Here is a 21,516-nt window from a genome sequence, read left to right as displayed (position 1 = left end):
GTTTAGATTGGGTGTAAGTCAACAATGCTCACTGCCACCACCAATTTTCAACATTATATTGAGGTCCTAGATAAAACAGTGAAGCAAGAGCCAGAAACAAAAAATCTATAAGGATTAAAAAAGAAAAAACAACAACCTACCATTGTCTATAGATGATATACTTGTGTATGTAGAGCAGTGGGCATGGATGGATGGGAGAGCTGGACTGTAAAGAAAGCTGAGCACCGAAGAATTGATGCTTCTGAACTGTGGTGTTGAAGACTCTTGAGAGTCCCTTGGACTGCAAGGAGCTCAAACCAGTCAATCCTAAAGGGAATCAGTCCTGAATATTCATTGGAAGGACTGATGTTGAAGCTGAAACTCCAATACTTTGGCCACCTCATGTGAAGAACTGACTCATTGGGAAAGACACTGATGCTGGGAAGGGTTGAAGGCAGAAGGAGGAGGAGACGGCAGAGGATGAAATGGTTGGATGGCATCACCAACTCAATGGACATGAGTCTGAGTAAACTCTGGGAGTTGGTGATGGACAGGGAAGCCTGGCGTGCTGCAGTCCATGGGATCACAAAGAGTTGGACACTACTGAGCAACTGAACTAAACTGAAGAGCATTTCCAGATAAGTTATTATAATTAGAGTTTAGCAATGTCTTCAGATGCAAAGTCAATATACAAACATCAATTGTGTTTCTGTAAGCCCACAAAAAACAAAACTTTTTAACTAAAGGTATCATTTAATTTAGCACCAATGCTATGCAATATGAATAAATCTTAGCAAGATCTATGGAAGACCTTGATCTTATTTTTTGAAGAGTTGAGAAACCCAGTAGAACAAGAATGTAAGTCCCTGTTTGCTTTCTTTACAGACTTAAATCTAGGAAATATTCATTGTTTAAATTCAGTATGCTTATCTAGGGAGGGCCTATATGGTTTGTCCAAATATCACAGAATAGTATCCTAAAGTAGTTGTTTGCAGTATTACTTTTGGAGTAAATTGATCACAGAAAATGAATATGGTGTTAATAGAGATTTGGGGCTTGTTTCATCTGAATATTTGTCTAATAGTAAGTCTTTTCTGTAAGCATTCTTGAAAGCATTCTTAGGAGTTCATTCACTTTTCTACCTGAACTTTCCACTGTGGGAACTAGCTCTGAATCATTTCACAGAAATTTTATTAAAGTACGTATTTACCAAGTAACATGGTAGCTACCTACGTTGGTAAAATTTAAGACATTAGTTCTAAGATGCATTGTTTCTTCATAATCTACTAAATTAAACATTGTTGTGTCTTTTTGACTGACATCATTGATTTTAACATGCATCTTGATTATAGAGGTTTTTGTTTTTTAAAAACATTTTATGATTTATGAAACATTCCTATAGAAATATTTCTACTGTTTTATAGTTTAAAAATAACTGCATAGAAAATCTACTTTATAGTTTATTTTTCAGGTCTATCATGCTGCAATTCAGTTTTTTTCCTTCATAATTTAAGCATCCTTAAAGTAGTTACTTTTCTTGTTTTCCCAGTTATTTTGCCATCCTGGCTGTTTTCTTCTGCATGTCTTATAGTTTGTCAGTAACCTTTTTAATACTGAATATGATACAGACTTCAAAAAGAAAATTATAAAATCTTAGTACATCCAGAAAGTAGTATACTCTATGAATTCATGAACTAGAGTTTTGTTAATAAGATTTTCAGTAATTTTTTCCTTAAAACGAGGCAAGATTGTTTTTTAATTTTTGCAAGTAGGTTTTAATTGTAAGAATTTAAATTGTAGATTTAAACTTTTCCCTTAAGGCAGAATTGTTTTATTTTTTGTAAGTAGGTTTAAATTGTAAGAAATTATAAGAATTTCTCCCTATTGACACTCATTTACTCACTTTAAAAACTGAAGTTAAAGATGCTACTTTTAAAAAAGTTAACATTTTTTTGTAATCAGTATAAACAGGATTGTAATACATGTATTTTCCAATTATTCTTTTCCTCTCTACAAAGTCATTGCAAAACAAACCTGCCCATTATTTTAACCTGGGAATGTTTCAAAATGACAAGAAGTTTGTTTGTTTTAGAAGTGAATATTTACATTTGAATATTTATATATATTTTTTTACAATCATAATTCCTGGTAGTCATTGTGTGACTTTTTTTACTATGTTTTACATATTCCCAGTTCAGCTTAATTCATCTAAAGGGAAAATGACCTCTCATAGTATTTTAAAATTAGCAGATTCATGTAGAATGTGGCTTCCCAGGTGGCACAGTGGTAAAGAATCCACCTGCCAGTGCAGGAGACACAAGAGACATGGGTTTGATCCCTAGGTTGGGAAGATAGCCCTAGAGTAGGAAATGGCAACTCACTCTAGTATTCTTGCCTGGAAAATTTCATGGACAGAGGAGCGTGGTGGGCTACTGTCCATGAAGTCACAGAATCAGATGCAACTGACACACACACACTCACTTACTCTCATAGAGTGTATGGGTAAGCTTTTTTAGTAGCTAATATACTTTTCTCTCTTTAATAACACAGGTTTTGAGAGTATTTTAGAAGGGCTTTATGGACCACGGCTACGAAGAGACCTCAGTTTATTTGAAGGTAATACTTTTTAAATTTTATTTAAAAATTTTAATCTTCAGTTTATTTTACAAGTGAAAAATAGTTGTTTTATACTAGCTTTATATTAAAATGAATTTGTGATCTTGTTTAATTAGAAAATACTTTAAAATAATGAGCCAAATATTATTTCTGTTATTATATAATGTTATTAATATTGTAACTTTAGTACACTATTTTAGTACAAAATAGAAAACAAAGCCTGGTTTTTAGCTTAATGATAAAATTTAACTTTTGTTATTTTAAACATTATGTTCCCTGACTTATTCTTAAAGAGAACTCAAAGGGGTTCAATTAGATAAATACCTCTTATTACTTATGATATAGGCAGCCTGGAACTCAGATTTTTACTCTGAGGTATCCTGCTGTGTGTGTTCAGAATTTTAATAACTGTTTGTTGTTTATTATAGCCTCCTCTTCCAAACACTTTAGCATAAATCCTGGTAGAAAATTTTGATCTACGCTATAATTGCTGTGATATAGTTTAGTTTTTTTATTTCTTGCCTGGAAACAGAGGATTATGAGAGGACATTTTTTTAGACATTGAAATTTTATAGTATAGCTCATTCACAAAATGGGCAGTGTTAGTGTAGACTTTCTTGTTTGGTTTTGATGTAATTCTTTCTGAATGTCTTACCTATTCAGTTTTATATGCTGACTCTGTTACCTTCTGTTCTCCTGTTACTTCCCATTCTACAAAGACCCAAGGTATTTTGTGCAAATCTTTTGAGTTGAGGGAGAGATAGTGATGTTAGGAGCAATCAAAAGTTTCCACTCATCCTCTATATCTCTCTCTCATTTTTTAATGTTGAGCAGAATAATTGAGTTATGAACCATGGAGCTGAAATCTGTATCAAAGACCATTTGTGCCAACCACCCATGTTCAGTCAGATGAATGATACCCATGCAGAACATGACTTTTAGGACGAAGACTCAAAGCTGTTTTTGTTCTAGTGCTTTTTTTGTTGTTGTTGTTGTTCTAGTGTTTTATCATTCTTATGGCTAAAATCTTTTTCTGTCTTTATTCATTTCTTATTTCATTTATCATAGTTTCATACAGCATTAAATATTTTTACCTGATATATTTATAAGCGAAACTGGTTTTATTTTCACTTATTTTTCTGAGCATATAAATGAAGAAAGGAAAAAAAATCTAAAAAAACAAGTATTTAACATATGTTTGGTATTTCTTCAACCTTTCTTTTTAAACCTGCTGTCCTCGTTCAGATCAGAAACAGCATTGTACTTAATTGCCTACTGATAACCCAAGATGCAACTTGTAAATTTTAAGCATCTTTAATTTATCTTTATATAATTACATAGGTATATATTTATGTTCCTTCAGAAATTAGTTGTTTAGTATATAAAGGGCAGAATGTCCTAATGAAATAAAGTCTTGTATTTTGTTCTAGACTAGTATTTCCTTAGTATACAAGTAACACATGTTCATTTTTAGAAACTAGAAAATACAAATAAATCTTAAATATACTCTAAGTTCCACAACCACATAGAAAACCTTTAACATTTTTATATAAATTTAAAATTGTTTGGATCTAATTATTCTTCTATTAAAGTGGTACATACTCTGTGTACAGTGTGTATAGGTTTTTGTGCTTACTGATTTTGTTCACTAGTGTATCATTTAGATAAATGAAGTTCTGTATCATCATTCTTAATAGCAGAAAAATATTACATCGTATATCTGTGATAATTAATTTAGTGAATTATACCATCCCATTTTTTTCTTTTAATTCTGGTAGATCTTGTACTTTATATCTTCTTTTGTGCTTTTTTTGATGGCAGGAGTTATAAAATTAACTAAGCTGTGGAACTCAGTCTTTTTCTCAAACACAGGCACATATTGATGTTGCCCTTTTTCATCCTAAATGTTCTTTCTTCCAGGTTTCTTAGGTAAAATCTTCCTTCTTTTCTTTGCATTTTTGAATTCTTTAAAAAAAAAAAAAGGCTTCTAATCAAAGTTGCAGGCTTAAGAGGGATGATACTAATTACAGTTCTATATATGTGCAAGGGTAAATAAAGACAGCCGTATTATATCTTGAAGGAAAGTTACAACAGTGCTATCAAAGTATAGAAGAGCCTTTAAAAAGGTTTGTGGAAGCTATCCACTATAGACGTCTCCAGCTTTTTTCTTATCCTCTTCTTAAATGTTTGCTTTCTTTGTTCTTATCATTGTTTAAAACGGCTTAATATTTAGATGTTAGGATTACCAAGTGTAGATATTTCTCGTTATACAAATCTAGATTCAGGAGACACATTAGATGAGTGTATGTTTTTATCTAAATCATTGGAAGTCTGAACCTTTGTTATTCACTGTCCAAAACTCAGGTATCAGATTAATTGGTTAGCATGGGATCCTTATATATTACTCTAAATTATTTTTTGTTATAAAATTAAATGCATAGTATTTTTAGTTTGTAATACATTTAAGTTAAATAGACTGCATTGCCAATTTGCTACTATTTTGTGGAAAATATGTTCTAAATTTCATACTGCTACCTTAAAAGTCAACTCTGGTATACAGTGTGTTTTTAATGTAAAGGTTTTTATCATATATATTCGTATTTTGAGGAGTTCATATTTTATTTCTTGAAATCTGTTTAGAGTCGCCTCCAAATTGAATGGTTTTGAAAGAAACTTTTGAGTGTTCCTAATTTTTAATTTGTTGGAAACAGAGAAGTTCTAACTTTGTCTTCTTTGATCTCTTCTCACAACTTTTTGTCCTTCTGAGGAAAACATAACTGTTACTGCTTTTTGGAGTCAAGTCTCCAAAGAAACTTTGAATATTGTGAATTTTTTTGTACCCCCTGAAAAGTTCCCTATACTCTATGCCTCTTTTCTACCAACCCAAAACTCACTTGTTCTGCTGTGACATGACTTCTAAGCAGAAATTCACCCTTGTTTTCTGCCTTAGGCAGTCCTTTCTCATGTCTTACCGGGAAACTAGTTTCTTTCATATGTAAGATTGTCTGATTTACTTGCCCTGACTATGGATATTTACTAATATAAGGAGAGTACAGTAGGCATGTGTAAATTGGCTTATAGATCCCGTTGATTTTTCTCTGGCTGTGCCCACATTTCAAAGAGAAATTATGTCAGAGGTGTGCAGGTGATTGCATGTTGGCCGGATGCAGCCTATTGACTATTTTTGAATGGCCTGTGAGCTAAGAACGGTTTTTATGTTTCTAAATAGTTGAAAAAAATCAAAAGATTTAATATTTTGTGACATGTGGAAGCTATATGAAGTTCAAATTGAATGTCCAGTTAGTACAGTTTTATTGGAAACAGCCCCTCTCATTTGTTGATATATTGTCTGTGGCTACTTTTATACTTCAACAGTAGTTGAATGGTTCAACTCTATGACCTCCACAACCTAAAATACATATTCTCTGGCAGTTTATAGTAAAGGTTTGCTAATCCATGACTTATAACACTGACCAGCATATAATATTTTTGGCTTAATATCGTTTTCTCCCCCTAACTATTAGCACTATGATGATTGAGCAAACAAAACTACCTTTCAGATTTATTGGGTAACATATTTTGAATGCTTATTTTGTGTTAGAAACCGTGATGAGCAGTGAGGAAAGAAAAGTGAATACATAGGATCTCTGCCTACTAGGAACTCATAGCCTAGTATTAACTAAAAAATTAATAGTTTTTTAATATGAATTGATGATTATTTATACTAAACCAGAGAACCTAATACTATTTTATAGTTAGTTATATAAGCTATAGTAGCTTTTCTCAGTGTGTTCACAAAGACTTATCCAAGTGTACAGGCATACCTCAGAGGTATTGCCAGTTCAGTTCCAGACCACTGCAATAAAGAGAGTAACAGTAGAGTGAGTCTCATGAAATTTTGGTTTCCCAGTGCATGTAAACTTTTTGTTTTTTACAGTTGTGTCTATACTATACCTTAGTCTATTGGGTGCAATAACATTATGTCTGAAAAGACAGTGTGACTTTGTTAAAAAATACTTCATTGCTAAAATATGCCAACCATCTCTTGAACCTTTTGCAAGTCATAATTGTTTTGCTGGTAGAGGGTCTTGCATTGATGTTTATGGCTTCTGACTGATCAAGGTGGTAGTTGCAGTAGTGATTTCTTAAAATAAGACAACAGTGAAGTCTGCCACATTGATTGTCTCTTCCTTTAACAATTTGTACCATTCATTGCTATTTGATAGCCTATTACTCACAATAGAACTTCTTTCAAAATTGGAGTCAGTCCTCTCAAAACCTTCCATTGCTTTATCAGCTAAGTTTATATGATATTCTAAATCCTTTGTTGTCATTTCAACAATCTCCTGAGCATCTTCAACAGTAAATGCCATCTCAGGAAACCACTTTCTTTGCTCATTCATGAGAAGCACCTTTTTCTTATGCTAAAGAAGTTTTATCATGAGTTTGTAATAACTCAGTCACATTTTCACATTTCACTTCTAATTCCAGTTCTCTTGCTGTTGCCACCACGTCTGCAGCTGCTTTCTCCACTGAAGTGTGGAACCCTTCAAAGTCATCCATGAGGGTTGGAATCAGCTGCTTCAAAACTCCTGTTAATGTTGATATTTTGACCTCTCTCCTTGAATTATTGATGTTTTTCATGGTGAATGGTGAATCCTTTTCAAAAATTTTCAGTTTACTTTGCCCAGATCCATCAGAGGAATCACTGTCTATGGCAACTATAACTTTATGAAATGTTTTTCTTAAATAATAAGAATTGAAAGTGGAAATGATTCCTGATCCATGGGCTGCAAAATGGTTATTGTATTAGCAGATGAGAACAACATAACTCTCATTGTACACCTCCATTGGAGCTCTTGCGTGATCTGACGCATTATCAATGAGCAGTCACGTTTACATTTTGAAAGGAATTTTTTCATTCTGAGTAGTAGATCTCAACAGTGAGCTTAAAATATCCAGTAAACCATGTTGTCAACATCCAAGCTTTGTTGTCCCATTTATAGAGCACAGTTTGGGTTTAGGGTACTTAGTATTTTGGGGATGGTAAATGAGCATTGGCTTCAACTTCAGGTTATCAGCATCGTTAGCCCCTAACAAAAGAGTCAGTCTGTCCTTTGAAGCTTTGAAGTCATGCATTGACTTCCCTGTTTAGCTATGAAAGTCATAGATGGCATCTTCTTCCACTATGAGGCTGTTTCGTCTATATTTAAAACCTATTGTTTACTGTGACCATCTTCATTCATTGTCTTAGGTAGATTTTCTGGTAAGCTTGCTGTTTGATGTTATGCAGATGGCTGTCTTCCTTAAACGTGTGAACCAATCTCTGCTGCTTCATACTTCTGTGTCTTCTTCACCTCTCTCAGTCTTCATTAAATTGAAGGGAATTAGGGCCTTGCTCTGGATTAGGCTTTGGCTTAAGGGAATTTTTGGTTTTGGCTTAAGTCTTTGGTTTTGGCTTAAGAACACTCACTCTAGTGTTCTTGGGCGTCCCTTGTGGCTGAGCTGATAAAGAATCTGCCTGCAACATGGGAGACCTGGGTTCGATCCCTGGGTTGAAAAGATCCCTGGAGAAGGGAAAGGCTACCCACTCCAGTATTCTGGCGTGGAGAATTCCATGGACTATACAGTCTAAGGGGTCACAAAGAATCAGACACGACGGAGCGACTTTACTTCTCTAAGGGAATATTGTGGCAGGCTACCCAGACTGCTAGAATTTTCTTCATATCAGAAATAAGACTGTTCTGGTTTCTTATCATTTATATGTTTACTTTTATTTTCCTTTAAGAACTTTTTCTTTATATTCACACATTGGCTGTTTGGCATACGTGGCCTAGACTTCAGCTATTTCAACTTTATGCTTTCCTCACTAAGCTTAATCATTTCTAGCTCTTGATTTTAAAGTGAGAGACTTGCTATTCCTCGTTGAACTTTTAGAGGTCATTGTAGGGTTATTAACTGGTCTGATTTCAATATTGTTGTGTTTTAGGGAATAAGGCCCAATGAGAGGGAGACAGATTGGGGACAGGCTATTTGGTGGTATAGTCAGAACACATATGTGAAGAATATACAGTGGAAAAAAAGACAGTCTCTTCCGCAAGTGGTAATGGGAAAGTTGAACAGCTGCATGTAAATCAGTGAAGTTAGAACATATTCTTACACCATACCCAAAAATAAAGTCAACTTGGCTTAAATACTTAAATATGAGAAATAGTACCATAAAACTCCTAGAAAAGAACATACACAAAACATTCTCTGACATAAATCGTACTAATGTTTTCTTAGGCCAGTCTCCCAAGGCAGTAGAAATAAAAGCAAAAATAAACGAATGGGGCCTAATCAAACTTAAAAACTTCTGTACAGCAAAAGAAACCGTAAGCAAAACGAAAAGACACTCTACAGAGTGGGAGAAAATATTTGCAATTATGTGACCAACAATTAAACCCAACAAGGGTTTAATTTCCAAAATATACACACATCTCATACAACTCAACAACAACAAAAAAACAGATAACCCAATTGAAAAATGGGTAGTAGACCTAAATAGACATTTCTACAGAGAAGACATACAGATGGCCAAAAGGCACATGAGAAGATGCAAGTCTGCAATAACAAATGCTGGAGATGGAGTGGAGAAAAGAGAACCTTGTTCCACTGTTGGTGGGAATGTAAGCTGATACAACCACTATGGAGAAGAGTATGGAAGTTCCTCAAAAAAATAAAAATAAAGTTACCGCATGAGCCTGTATCCTACTCCTGAGCATACATTTAGACAAAACTGTAGTTCAAAAGGATACACTCAACTGTGTGTTCATAGCGGCACTATTCACGATAGCAAAACACGGAAGCAACCTAAGTGTCCACTGACAGATGCATGAATAAAGAAGATGTGTATATACACAGTGGAATAGTACTTAAGTCATAAAGAGAGTGAAATAATGCCATTGCAACAACATGGATGTGCTTAGAGATTATCATAAGTGAAGTAAAGAGAAAAACAAATACAAATACTTAAGTGAAGTAAATCAGAAAGAGAAAAACAAATACAATGTGATATCATTTATATGTGGAATCTCAAATGTGATACAAATGAACTCATATATGAAACAGAAACAGACTCACAGACATAGGGAACAGACTTGTGGTTGTTAAGAGGAAGTGGGTGGGGAGGGATAGAGTGGGAGTTTGAGGTTAGCAGATACAAACCACTATGTATAGAATGGATAAACAGCAAGATCCTATTCTATAGCACAATATATAAAATATCTTGTGATTAAATCATAATGGAAAAGAATATAAACAATATGTGTATATATATAACTGAATAACTTTGTTGTACAACAGAAGTTAACAGAACATTGTAAGTTAACTATACTTCAATAAAATAAAGAACACACATAGAACATTGATTGATTAAATTTGCCATTTTATATCAGCTTAGTTCTTGGCACGCCAAAGCAATTATAATAGTTAAAAGATCACTGATCACAGATGACCATAGCAAGTATAATAATGAAAAAGTTTGAAATGTGAGAATTACAAAAATGTGTGACACAGAGACTCAAAGTGAATAAATGCTCTTGGAAAAAATGGCGCTGATAGACTTGCTCAGCACAGTGTTGCCACAAATCTTCAGTTTGTAAAAAAAAAAAAAAAAAGTGTAGTATCTGTGAAGTGCAGTAAAACAAAGTAGAACAAAATAATAAAACTGCCTTGTCCAGATGTGCCACAGTTTGCTTATCCATTCACCTGCTTCCTAGGTTTGGCAATCATGATTAAGCCTGCTGTCAACATGTGTGTGCAAGTTTTTGTGTGGACATACATTTTCAACTCATTTGGATAAATACCTAGGAGCATGATCGCTAGATCCTTTGGACAGTGTATGTCAGACTATCTTCAAGAATAGCTGTACTGTTTTGTGTTCCCATCAGCAGTGAATTTAGGTTCCTTTTGCTCTACGTCCTGACCAGCGTATCGTGTCGTCAGTGCTGTGGACTTAACACTTTTCATAGGTGTGTAGTGGTAGGTGCCTTGCGTTGTGGTTTGACGCACTTTGCATTCCTCTAATGGCATCTCCTATGCTCTTTTGCTGTCTGCAAAAGAGTGAGGTATCCAGACAGGTGTTTGAAGTCAAGAATGAGGAAATATTTCCTCTGCTTCTGTTTCATGGAACAGATTATGGAGAAACCATTTGGGCTGGTGCTTTCTGTTTGGGGAGGCTATTAATTATTGATTTAGTTCCTTTAATTGATAAGTGCCTTTTGAGGTTCTGTATTTTTTTGTGATATTTGATAAGATTGTGTCTTTCAAGAAATTTGTCCATTTTACCAAGTTAGTGGGAAAATAATGTTGTCCATAATAATCTTTTGTTATTCTTTTAATGTTCATAGGATCAATAGTGATGGCCCATCTTTCATTTCTATTGTTTTTTTCTTTTTTCCCTCATTTAACTTGGCTAGAGGTTTATCATTTTATTGATCTTTTAAAAAAATCAACTGATCCTAATTTTTTAAAAGGCATAGAATATAAACTGGAATGATATATTGCAAAATGTTAATCATTATTCTCTAGAAGAGATCATAGTTTTTCTCTTCACTGTAATTTCAGTTTAGTTAATATATAGTTCATAATTAAAGATTATCTTTTAATTATATTGCCTGCTGTTCAGTATCTTTTATCAAAATTAACAAAGTTATAATCACTATCTTGTGATCTTAATGAAAAATCTAGTTTCAGTATTCTCTTTAATCATTTTTCATTGAGCTTTGTCTTTAGGAACTCCAGATTTATTTTTTATGGTTAGAGGGTACTGAAGATAATAAAAACATACAAAAGAAGTGTGATTAGTTAAAAGAAAATGAAAGTAACATTTTCTGGACTTAATGTGTTTTACATATGTTCTTATTTAATTTTTACTACAGCCTTAAGATGCCATTATTACCCTCATTTTACAGATGAGGAAATTGATGTTTAGAGAAGGTAATTTGCCCAAGACCACATCTGGTTTGTGGAAAGACCATGATTCAGTACAAGGCTCTCTAATTTCAAAGTCTGTTACCTTCCCAGATAGATTAGGTAAATGATTGGAACCAGACTTTGACCACAAGAATATGTATACATGGTGGAAAGGTTGATTTTGATCATTCATTTACTATCAGTTTTCATATATGACATTGCCTTTATTAATAAGGCTAGTTGTATAAGGTACATAAGTTGACCTTTTTCAGCTTATAACTTCAGGTATTTAAATTTCAAAATGAGAGACAACTTATTTTAGAGATGACTATCTGATTCATTGTCAAATTTTGTTTGAGAGATAAAATGAATGTGTTTTGTTGTAGTGCTTATTTAATTTTTATGACCTGAAAGGACAACCTGGACAGAGGGAGAAGTCTGGCCTCCAGGTGATTTTTCAAAATCGCTTTTCCTATATATAAAAAATGTATACCACCAGCATTTATTGGGATTGAAAATTAAAAGTTGCTATATAAAGAGTAAATATTTTAAAGTAAATTCATAGATTTCCAAACATAGTAACATTTAACGGCATTTATGTAATCATTGAATATTCAGTGCCATTTATTTAACTATTTAGGCATTTATTTTAATTAAATTTCCTTGAAGAACTTCACCTAAAGTGACTAAAATAAATAAGGATTATCTCAGCATGCCCAATTTTATTTTACAACTGGTAATTGTCTGAATTTACCCAAAGTTGTTGTCCCTTGAGTCGACGTATTTTTCACTTAAGCTTTATGAAACCTTTCAATGACTTTTCAAAAATACCTTTTCCAGACCTACTAGCTGTTTTTCAAAAATCCTAATTGGGACTTCTGTGGTGTCCAGTGGCTAAGACTTTGCACTCCCAAGGCAGGGGGCCCAGGTTCTATCCCTGATCAGGGAACTAGATCCCACATGCCAAAACTAAGAGCCCAAATGCTGCAACTGAAGATCCTGAATACTGTGGCTAAGACTGGCACAGCCAAACAAATATTAAAAAAAAAAAAAAAAAAATCCCAGTGCTGGAGTCCTTTCATATTTCTGGTTCTTGAGGCCATAATTTTTAAAAGCTGTAAGATTTCCTTGGTCTATCAAAATTATGCTTGGCATATGAGTCAAGTTTTAGTACAGTAATGCTGCATAACAAACAGCTTCAAAATCTATTTCATGCTTATGGGTGACTGTTCATTGGAGTCTAGGCTGTGGATGGGGTTTACATCTCCTCATGACTCCACGTTCCAGACTGAATGGATAATGGCTTTATGGGGCAAGTTCTTCTGATGTTGGATGGTGAAAGTTCAAGATAATTGCTATGGGGAATTTGCCATGTCTTTTAAAGCCTCTGTTTAGAGTGGTATACTGTCACTTTTTATATATTCATTTCATTGGTCGGAAAGCTTTGCCTCACTCTCTGTAAGAGACACTGATGAGTCTGTGATTCTGATATAATGACTGGGTAAAAGTTGGAAAAAATTATGAACCTGCATAACTACAGTTCTGGGTTTTTAATTGTATAGATTATGTAAACCTTTTGATTTGTCAGATTGTTTACACAATTGATCAGTTTTCTTAAGCAGATATTCAATTAAAGTTATCTGTCTTCTGCAAACTAACTTTATTAAATACATGTGTCATAGTACAGAATTTAAAAAATAATGACTAGTGACTCTACCTGATTAATAATTAGCCTTTGCATGATGTTTTGTAGTTTATAAAATATTTTAATATTTTAAAAATTGGTCATAAATAAGTTAGGTGACAGAATCCTTATTTTACAGATGTGGAAATTAAAAGCCTGGCTTGGCAAGGCTATAACTAGTAGGTTCCATTCCAGATTTTTGGAGACTTCAAATCCAGTCATCTTTCCATTACTCCATCCTGGATCTTATGTTTCCATTACCTATTCTTTCGCAGTTTAAATAAATAATGGGAATATTTCTGGACCACTGCCAGAAATGAAAGGAATCTATCACTGTACTCTTTATATTCCAACAAATTATATATCTTCTATTCCGACCTGTGTATCTGAATTAATGCAAGAGGCTGAACCTATCTAGTATTTATTCATTATCATTCCAGAAAGATGAATGTTTATTTCCTTTGTAGTTTAGCAGAAAACAAGTATTTAATTTCATTAAACGTTTCAAAAGTATAAGAGAAATTACTATGGTACACCAGTGCTTTTCCAATTAGTTCTAATGTAACTGCCTCAGATGATGATGGTTTCTATATTTGAGGTTCTGTGTATTAAGTTATTTGGGAAAAAAAATTGGAGGGAGTTTCTGTTGCAAGGAGTAAGTTTGAAAAATCTCTGTCTATACCAAGTATAGTTAGGATAGAAATGTTATTATTTCTTCATAAAATTCCTTCATTTGAAAATGTTTTCCACGAACTCTCTAATATATTCCAGTAGTTGGATTATAAGGAACATTCTTGTGAAGAAAAATCCATGTTTTGTATTGAATAATGTAACTTGTTTACTTGTTTTTTACCCTAACTTTTATAACAAATCCTTTAGCAATGTAATAAAAAAATCTGATCTGACTTTTTAGTAGTGGATTTATATTAAATTTTCTTGGACAGCATTCCATGTTCTCAAATTTGTAGGTTTTTCTGGTGCTTTATTCCATTTCTTTGTTTTATATTGTCATTTGTGCCAAATTTATTCCCTTATCCCATATCTCCCTGTCTGTTTTGATTTCTTTCATAGTGAAAATAAAAATTAGTAGACAGTAATAAATCGAGTATTTCAGAAGGTTAAATGATACTTAACACATTATTAGCCAGTGACATATTAATGCTACAGGTTTAGTTACTGCAGAAATCCCCTGGTCAAATAATGTGCTGAAACTCTATTGTTGGATAATGAATTTATAGCCAGCTCATTGTTCTTGCTACTTTGTCCAATAATAGTGCAAAATTACTCTCCATATTTCTTTTTAAATGTCACCAGTTTAATTTTTTTTTAGGCCTTTCCCCCTTACTTTTAGTAGTTAGCTTTTTTATATGACCCATTGCTGTGGAGAGTGGTAATTTTATTTGTTTTATATAAAGTTAGTGTATTTAATCAATATTTTTCCCTCTTTTGAAGACTGTGAACCAGAAGAGCTGACTGACTGGTCTATGGATGAAAAATGTTCATTTTGTAACCTACAAAGAGAAGCAGTCAGTGTAAGTTTTAGTGCTATGAAATTATTTCTAAACTAATTGCACATTTGTAACGCAAATTTTTTAAACTTAATTTGTTCTGAGAATTTGGGACTTAGAGTGAAATTTAAATACTTGATTTTGATAATAAGAAGAATATTTTGAAGTCTTATGTTAGAAGTCTAACATTTAGCTTAACTTGCAGGTGAAAATCCCAATACACTCATCTTTTTTGCTTATTTCACATTTGTTTCTTAAAACTCCTGACTCATAAAGTTCAGTTCAGTTCTCTTTCGTATTTAGGTTGACGAAGGTGGGCCTAGTTTGATCTGAGACTACCTTACAGTCTGATTTCTTAGGAATCAGTGGTTGGAAGATAATGTAGTACTGTTTTTTAGATTTTTACTTTTTCATGAAGTCTTTTGGATATCGTGATTGTCTCCTGTGAAATAATTATTAGTTTTTATTGTAAACAGGGCATAAACTAGACAGGTAGAATCATCTTGTATGGTAGGAAGTCAATTCTTTTAATATTGTTGTGAGAATGGAGGAAAAGAAATGGGAACTTGGAGAACTTGCACCCATTTTGGTCACGTTAGTGGGTAAACATCTGCTTTGTTCTTAAAACTCTCATTACTGGCATGCTATATAGTGAATTTATTTAACAATATATTTTATCTTTTCTCCCCCTTCCTCTTGTTTGACAGTAGTTTTGCTAAGAAATAAGGCTAGTTTGGCCCTCTATCAAAGATAAATTTCTTTTTTCCTGACTCCTTCCCCAAATTTTATGTTTTGTATATAATTTCATATATTTAAAAGACAGAACAAATGAACATTTAGAGAATTTCTTTTTGCCATTTTAATGAAGTCCCATGTTTAAATAAAAAGTTACTTTTTAATGATGTTTTCTTCTAATTTTAGGATTGCATACCATCTCTTGATTCTTCACAGTCAACACCAACAGAGGAGCTATCATCTCAGGGCCAGTCCAACACTGAAAAGATTGAATGCCAAGCAGAAAATTACCTAAATGCACTCTTTCGAAAGAAAGGTAATATTGATATACTTTGTCATTTAAAATTTGTAGTAGAGACCTAAAATGTATGAATTTTTCTCACATACGAGTTTTTAATATGTCAGTCTCTACTCCATTCTTGATTATTTCCTTCTTTGTCCTTAGTTTTTCTCCATATTTTTAAGGCATTAGGATTTGCAGTCACAGGGCTAGCCTTCTGCTAGGCTTTCCTTTTCACCATTCTGAAATCTCTCCTTGACTTTATTTTGTTAATTACTGTAAGCAGAAGAAAATTTTGTATGCTTTTGGTCTTCCTTATTTTGTTGCTTTTCTCAAGACTGCAAAAGTTCTTTTGTGTTCAATAAGTGATAGATATAATATATTGCAAAACTGTTTATAGAAATGTAACAGTTAAATCATTTATCAGCCAGGTTGGTAGTATATTTGCTGGCTTGAGATTTCAGTGTTTCTTTGATAGCTTGAATGTGCTATTAGAATGTCACTGTTCTTCTTTGCTTCCTGTCTATCTAAACATTTAATCCAAATAAGGGTTGTTTCATGTGTTTCCTTGCTTGATACATATGTATCCGGCAGAATTTGTTTTTATATCTTAAGCTACTTGAGAAAACTAGAGAAATATAGACCCTTCCATTTTTTTTCTTGGCCATTTCTGCAATAGTAGAATGTCTTTAATTTTTACCATGTCGACCTTGGGAATAAGTGATGGTTTAGGGGGAATGCAGGGTGGTAGTGGGAAGATCATCTTACCTCCCAACTTCCAGAGATGAGGAAAATGGTACTGTATTTTCATCTAAGTATTGATAGTGCTTTTAATACTCTTTTGAATTAGGTAACATCAGATATTTTCTGTTAAATAGGTACCTTTCACGTTTTAATCTGTAATGTTGAATATTGTCCTTACCTTTGAGAAAGGAGGCTTTTGTTCAGTCTTGGTGTTATGAGTTCTTTTATGTGTTGAAATATGAAAATCCTCTGATTAGAAGAATAATTAGCATATTAAAAGGCCTAAAGTTAAGAACTATATATATTTTTAAGTGTAAAGGACTGAAAATCTTTCCCTGTGTGTAATTAAAGTAACTCATATTGAGAAATTGTCATTGTCTTTAAAAAACAAAATTTTAAAAAAATTTTCTACATGAACTAATATAAAAATACTTTACATGCTTTAAGGATTTTGTATTAATTTAGAAAATTTTATTCTGCCTATATATTTACACTTACGAGGAGAATTACATTCTCAGATTTACATCACAAAGAGAGCTGGAGGAAATGTATGCATTTACACACATGCATGCAGTAAGTTTCACTCATCTTAGAACTCATTACTCAGTCTCCTTCTCCTTTGAGTAATTTGTAATGGTAGTAGGTAGAAATTAATAATAGTAACTTTTAATATTTGATAGTATGGAGTTAACCTGTGCTCCATTGCCCTATTAAGAGTAATCAGTAAAAAATTGGTACTATTTCAGCTGATTCAAGCATCTGGGTCTTCAAGAGGTCTCCTACCAGTGGTTGGGTGAGTGTTCATGGATATTTAGTGACCTCTCCATTTGGGGATTTTTGTTTTTCTTCGAGATCTTTGAAGGATCACAGAGTTTTTAAATAAAAGGTTCTTATTAGTAGTATTTTTGCCTTACCTTAGGTCTTTAGTATTTTTGTCTTTGTTAATTTCTTTATTTGTGGTCCATCATCACCTTCCAGATTTAATTAAACATAAGGACTTTTCTACTTGTTTACTTGGCTTTATTTCTGTTGTTTGTTTTTAATTTCTATGAATGAAATAGTTTTCGAGATTTCCAATATGGTCTGACCAGGATGTGGCTGGAAGATAGAAAAAGTATCTTTTAAATGGTCTTAATTCCTTTATGCATTTATTTCTTTAGTAAGTTCTTTAACTTTGAAACAAAAGGCAAAGAAAAAAATGTGTTTTTAAAGATAGGAAATATTTCCGAGTCTTTGGAAGCAAATAAAATGCTAATAGAAGCCTCTTGTTGGTTGGTGAAGTTTTTATTTGATTCCTGAACATTTCACAAAGTCAGTCATTTTTAGGAATTCTGGATATTAGTAACATTAGTATTACTGATACTTTGAATCTGTTGCTTAGTTTGTTTGAGGAACATAAACATGTGATCATCTTGCCAAAACACAGAGAAATCTTTTAATATTCTTATTATAGCTTGTTTATTATCTTTCCTAACTATAGTTTTATGGACTTCGATGATATATTACTTAGGATAATTATTATGGTTGATGTCACCAATTATGATGTCATCAATTATGATTGAACACTAAGGCCCATTTAATCGCAAAACATTGTTGAGAGATAGATACTCTTGTTATCATTTTAACAGATAAAGATAATAAAGCTCAGAGAAGTTAGGTTTTGTGTTGTGAACATTTGAACCCTGGGAAGAAATTTTTAAAAGGTCAAAGATGTTTTATGTGAAGAACACTTAGATTCTAAGTATTAAGTAGAAAAGTCTTCCTGTTTTCTACTACTTAGCCGCCTAGAATTAGGATTATTTTAATTGAATTGGGAAAGCTAGAGAGGACCTGTGAGAAATACAGAGCATTCTGTCTTACCTTCATATGAACTATGAACAGCTTTAGTGATTAGTTCCCTTACACTATTTAATAATTGGAAAAGCTTATTACTTAATCTAAATACAGTTTGGACAATCCCTTATAATAGAAGCAAGTCAAAAATACTCTTTGCAGGTTGAATAAGTATAGTCAGAGAGAGGGGATATTTTAGTGTAGAAGTGAATTTTTAACTAATTTTGTATATTCTTTAGAAATGTTTCAGAATTGAGTTCCTTGTAGAGATTAACCTGCACATTTATGTAGAGTGCTAGAGTAGAATGAGACCTCCATGATAGCAGGGACTTTGTTTTGTTAATTGAAGAATCCTCAGTATATGGAATAGTACTTGTCACATCTTGTATCTTCAATAAATATTTCTTGAATGGATGAATGAGCACTAAGGTAAATAAACTAAGATATGTTCCAGTTTTTCCACATACTTATGGTATGATACTTATTCCATTTGAAGAATAAAATTGTTTTGCATGTATATATAGTTTATCTTCTACTTTGTACTTAAATTTATTACTATGTATGTTTAGCATGAATATGTTTATTTTGAAATGTGGATAAACATAGGCATGTAAATATAAAATGCCTTTTCTGAAGCTATCCTCATAGGATGTAAACTAAATTATTTTGACTTTAGGCTTCATATTCTCTGATCACCTGAAGCAGTGTAAATCACTAGCTTACAATTAAAGAAGATATCTCATCTTTTATTTTTCAGTTAAAGAAGCCTACTTAACTAAATTGGACAGATAGTATACACATTGTAGCTGAATGAATCATACTGCTAAGTATATAATAAAATAAAACCTTCCTTCATCAAAATATGATGTTTTTCCTACTTTATCCTCCACCCCCTCTACCCCCCCATCTCCCCCAACAACACATATTTAACATTCATTTAACTATTATTGTGGCCATTTTTTTTCGAAGCCCTTCTTGATCTATAGTTGAAAGCTGCTATTAACCAATCTTTTCCCCTGAAATTAATTGATAGCCAGGTTTTATATAAAGTTTTTCATGCCTTTTCTGAACACAGGTCTTTTTCCCTTTAAACTTTTAATTTTTAAGCTCTATAATATTGTATGAAATAAATATTAATACTTCTCATTAATTAATTGGATTGTGTCTGATACTAAAACATTTGACTTCTTAGAAACAGGAGTATTAAATCTTTTAGATTTCTTTTCTCTAAATGCAGGTATCTTTGAATGGCTATGTAAATTTGACCTGATTCATTCATGCCCTAGGTATTTCTTATACAAATGCACCTTTCTGATACCATGTGGTCATATATTGAAAAAGTGAATTTAAAGTGTTATATTCTCTGCAACCTCATAGACTGTAGCCCGCCAGACTCCTCTGTCCATGGAATTCTCCAGGCAAGAATACTGGAGGGGGTAGCCATCCCCTTCTCCAGGGGAATCTTCCTGACCCAGCGATCGAACCCAGGTCTCCCACATTGCAGTCAGATTCTTTACCAGCTGAGCCACCAGGGAAGGCCCCTTGGCTTTCTCTTTATATGTGGGTTGGCTTTTTGGAACTCTCAGGGAACTGTATGTTGCTGCTGCTGCCGCCAAGTCGCTTCAGTTGTGTCCGACTCCTAGCAACACCATGGACTGCAACCTACCAGACTCCTCCACATGGAATTTTCCAGGCAAGAGTACTGGAGTGGGTTGCCATTGCCTTCTCCGAACTGTATGTTAGTGTGGTAAAATAATCCACATACCATTATGAGTCATAATCCAAAGGTGTTCATGAAAAAAAAATTTTTTTTTTGCCATATACATAGATGATATGAATGAAATTCTAAGAAGACACTAAAAGTTATAACTGGATTTAAGATCTTAGGCATTTCTGTTAAAGTCACCTTTCTGCCTGTGACACCATCCATAGTAGGAATTAAAGACAGACTATTGGATTATTCATTTACCATTACCTGGATTCTTTTATCTCCTTTTGTCTTCTTTAATCTCTAATTTGACCTAGTCAGTTTTGCCTTTATAAGCACCCATATTTTTTTCCACTGTGTCTTCCGAAACTTATGATCTTTAATCAACAATCTCCTATATCAGTCTTTTCTCTTAATGTTCCCTTTACTTTATTGCTTTAGGTGAAACCTATATATTCATAAAAGATGCTTTTGTAGCCCTTTCTCTTGCTAAATGTTTTTAATTGCTTGCTTTATGTAATACAGGAGTGATAAAATTGACAAGTTCTGAGATCTTTACAGCTGCCTTCCAATCATTTATTTACTGTCCTCACTCAAAACCCTGAGCTTCTCTGAAGCACCTGACATCTACCTGTTCCATCCACATCATCATGTTACACACCTCTACTAACTTTTTTCACTTTCTTCCTCCTGTCTTAGTTCCTGGTGATTTCAAGTACTGTGCAGCTGATTCATTCAACATTCTGGCTTCTCAGTTACTTGACCTCTCCATTTTAATGATCTTTTCCTCCATTCCACTCCAGCCACCTTTCTGATGATCATCCCTAGACCTTTGCCACCTTCCAAATATAATTTCAACCATCCCTATTTCTGACTACCATTTTAATAGTCATCCTAATATTTTTTAACCTTTTTGCAACCCGCAATCTATTGACCATACCACTTCTCACTATTCATTGTCTCATGATTTCACTTTTCTCCTTACTCATTTCAGATACTGTGCTTATTACTGTAATCATCTTTCTATAAAATCTTAACTTCCTTGCTTCTCTTTTCCTTTCTCATATTTGCATGCCAGAACCTCATCTGGATTTTGACCCTATACCCCATATATTACATACTTGGCCCTGGAACAGCTGGACTTGACTAAAGTTAAATACCTAGGTAGTTATTTTATATCCCTCTCCTCAAATTCTTCACAACTAAAAACCACCACTCCTTTTTGTAGTGCAGTTACCTTCTAACATTATATAATTTGCTTATTTTTTAAAATGTATTATTCATTGTCTTTTTCCATCTGCTAGTATTAAATACCATGAAGAATTGGATTTTTGTATTTTTTCCTACTGAGATATCTCTAGCATCTGACACACAGTAGGTACTTATTTTCTGTGCTTTTACCATCTTCACTTTGTTCTCCTTTTCTTTTCAACTCGTCCTGATGAGACTTTCTTTTCTACTACCCTGCTGAAAC

At 33.2% G+C, this 21,516-nt stretch overlaps 1 protein-coding gene across 9 annotated transcripts in view; it reads left to right on the top strand.

The window, feature by feature from the left end:
- Positions 1–21,516, top strand: part of LCORL (ligand dependent nuclear receptor corepressor like) — a 166,941-nt gene that overhangs the window by 47,203 nt on the left and 98,222 nt on the right. For 5 of the 9 annotated variants that reach the window (XM_040237913.1, XM_040237912.1, XM_040237908.1 and 2 more), the window contains exons 2-4: positions 2,530–2,595; positions 14,687–14,766; positions 15,664–15,793. In XM_040237913.1, coding sequence (XP_040093847.1) covers positions 2,530–2,595; positions 14,687–14,766; positions 15,664–15,793 — 276 coding nt within the window. Of the gene's footprint in view, positions 1–2,529; positions 2,596–14,686; positions 14,767–15,663; positions 15,794–17,247; positions 17,295–21,516 lie in introns of all 9 variants that reach the window. The other 4 variants (XR_005720666.1, XR_005720667.1, XM_040237909.1 and 1 more) reach the window with 1 other exon arrangement.

This window comes from Oryx dammah, unplaced genomic scaffold (assembly GCF_014754425.2).
Source record: "Oryx dammah isolate SB20612 unplaced genomic scaffold, SCBI_Odam_1.1 HiC_scaffold_3, whole genome shotgun sequence".
Classification (NCBI taxonomy): domain Eukaryota; kingdom Metazoa; phylum Chordata; class Mammalia; order Artiodactyla; family Bovidae; genus Oryx; species Oryx dammah.
The sequence above is the reverse complement of the archived record's forward strand: the minus strand, read 5'-3'. Positions and strand labels throughout refer to the sequence as shown.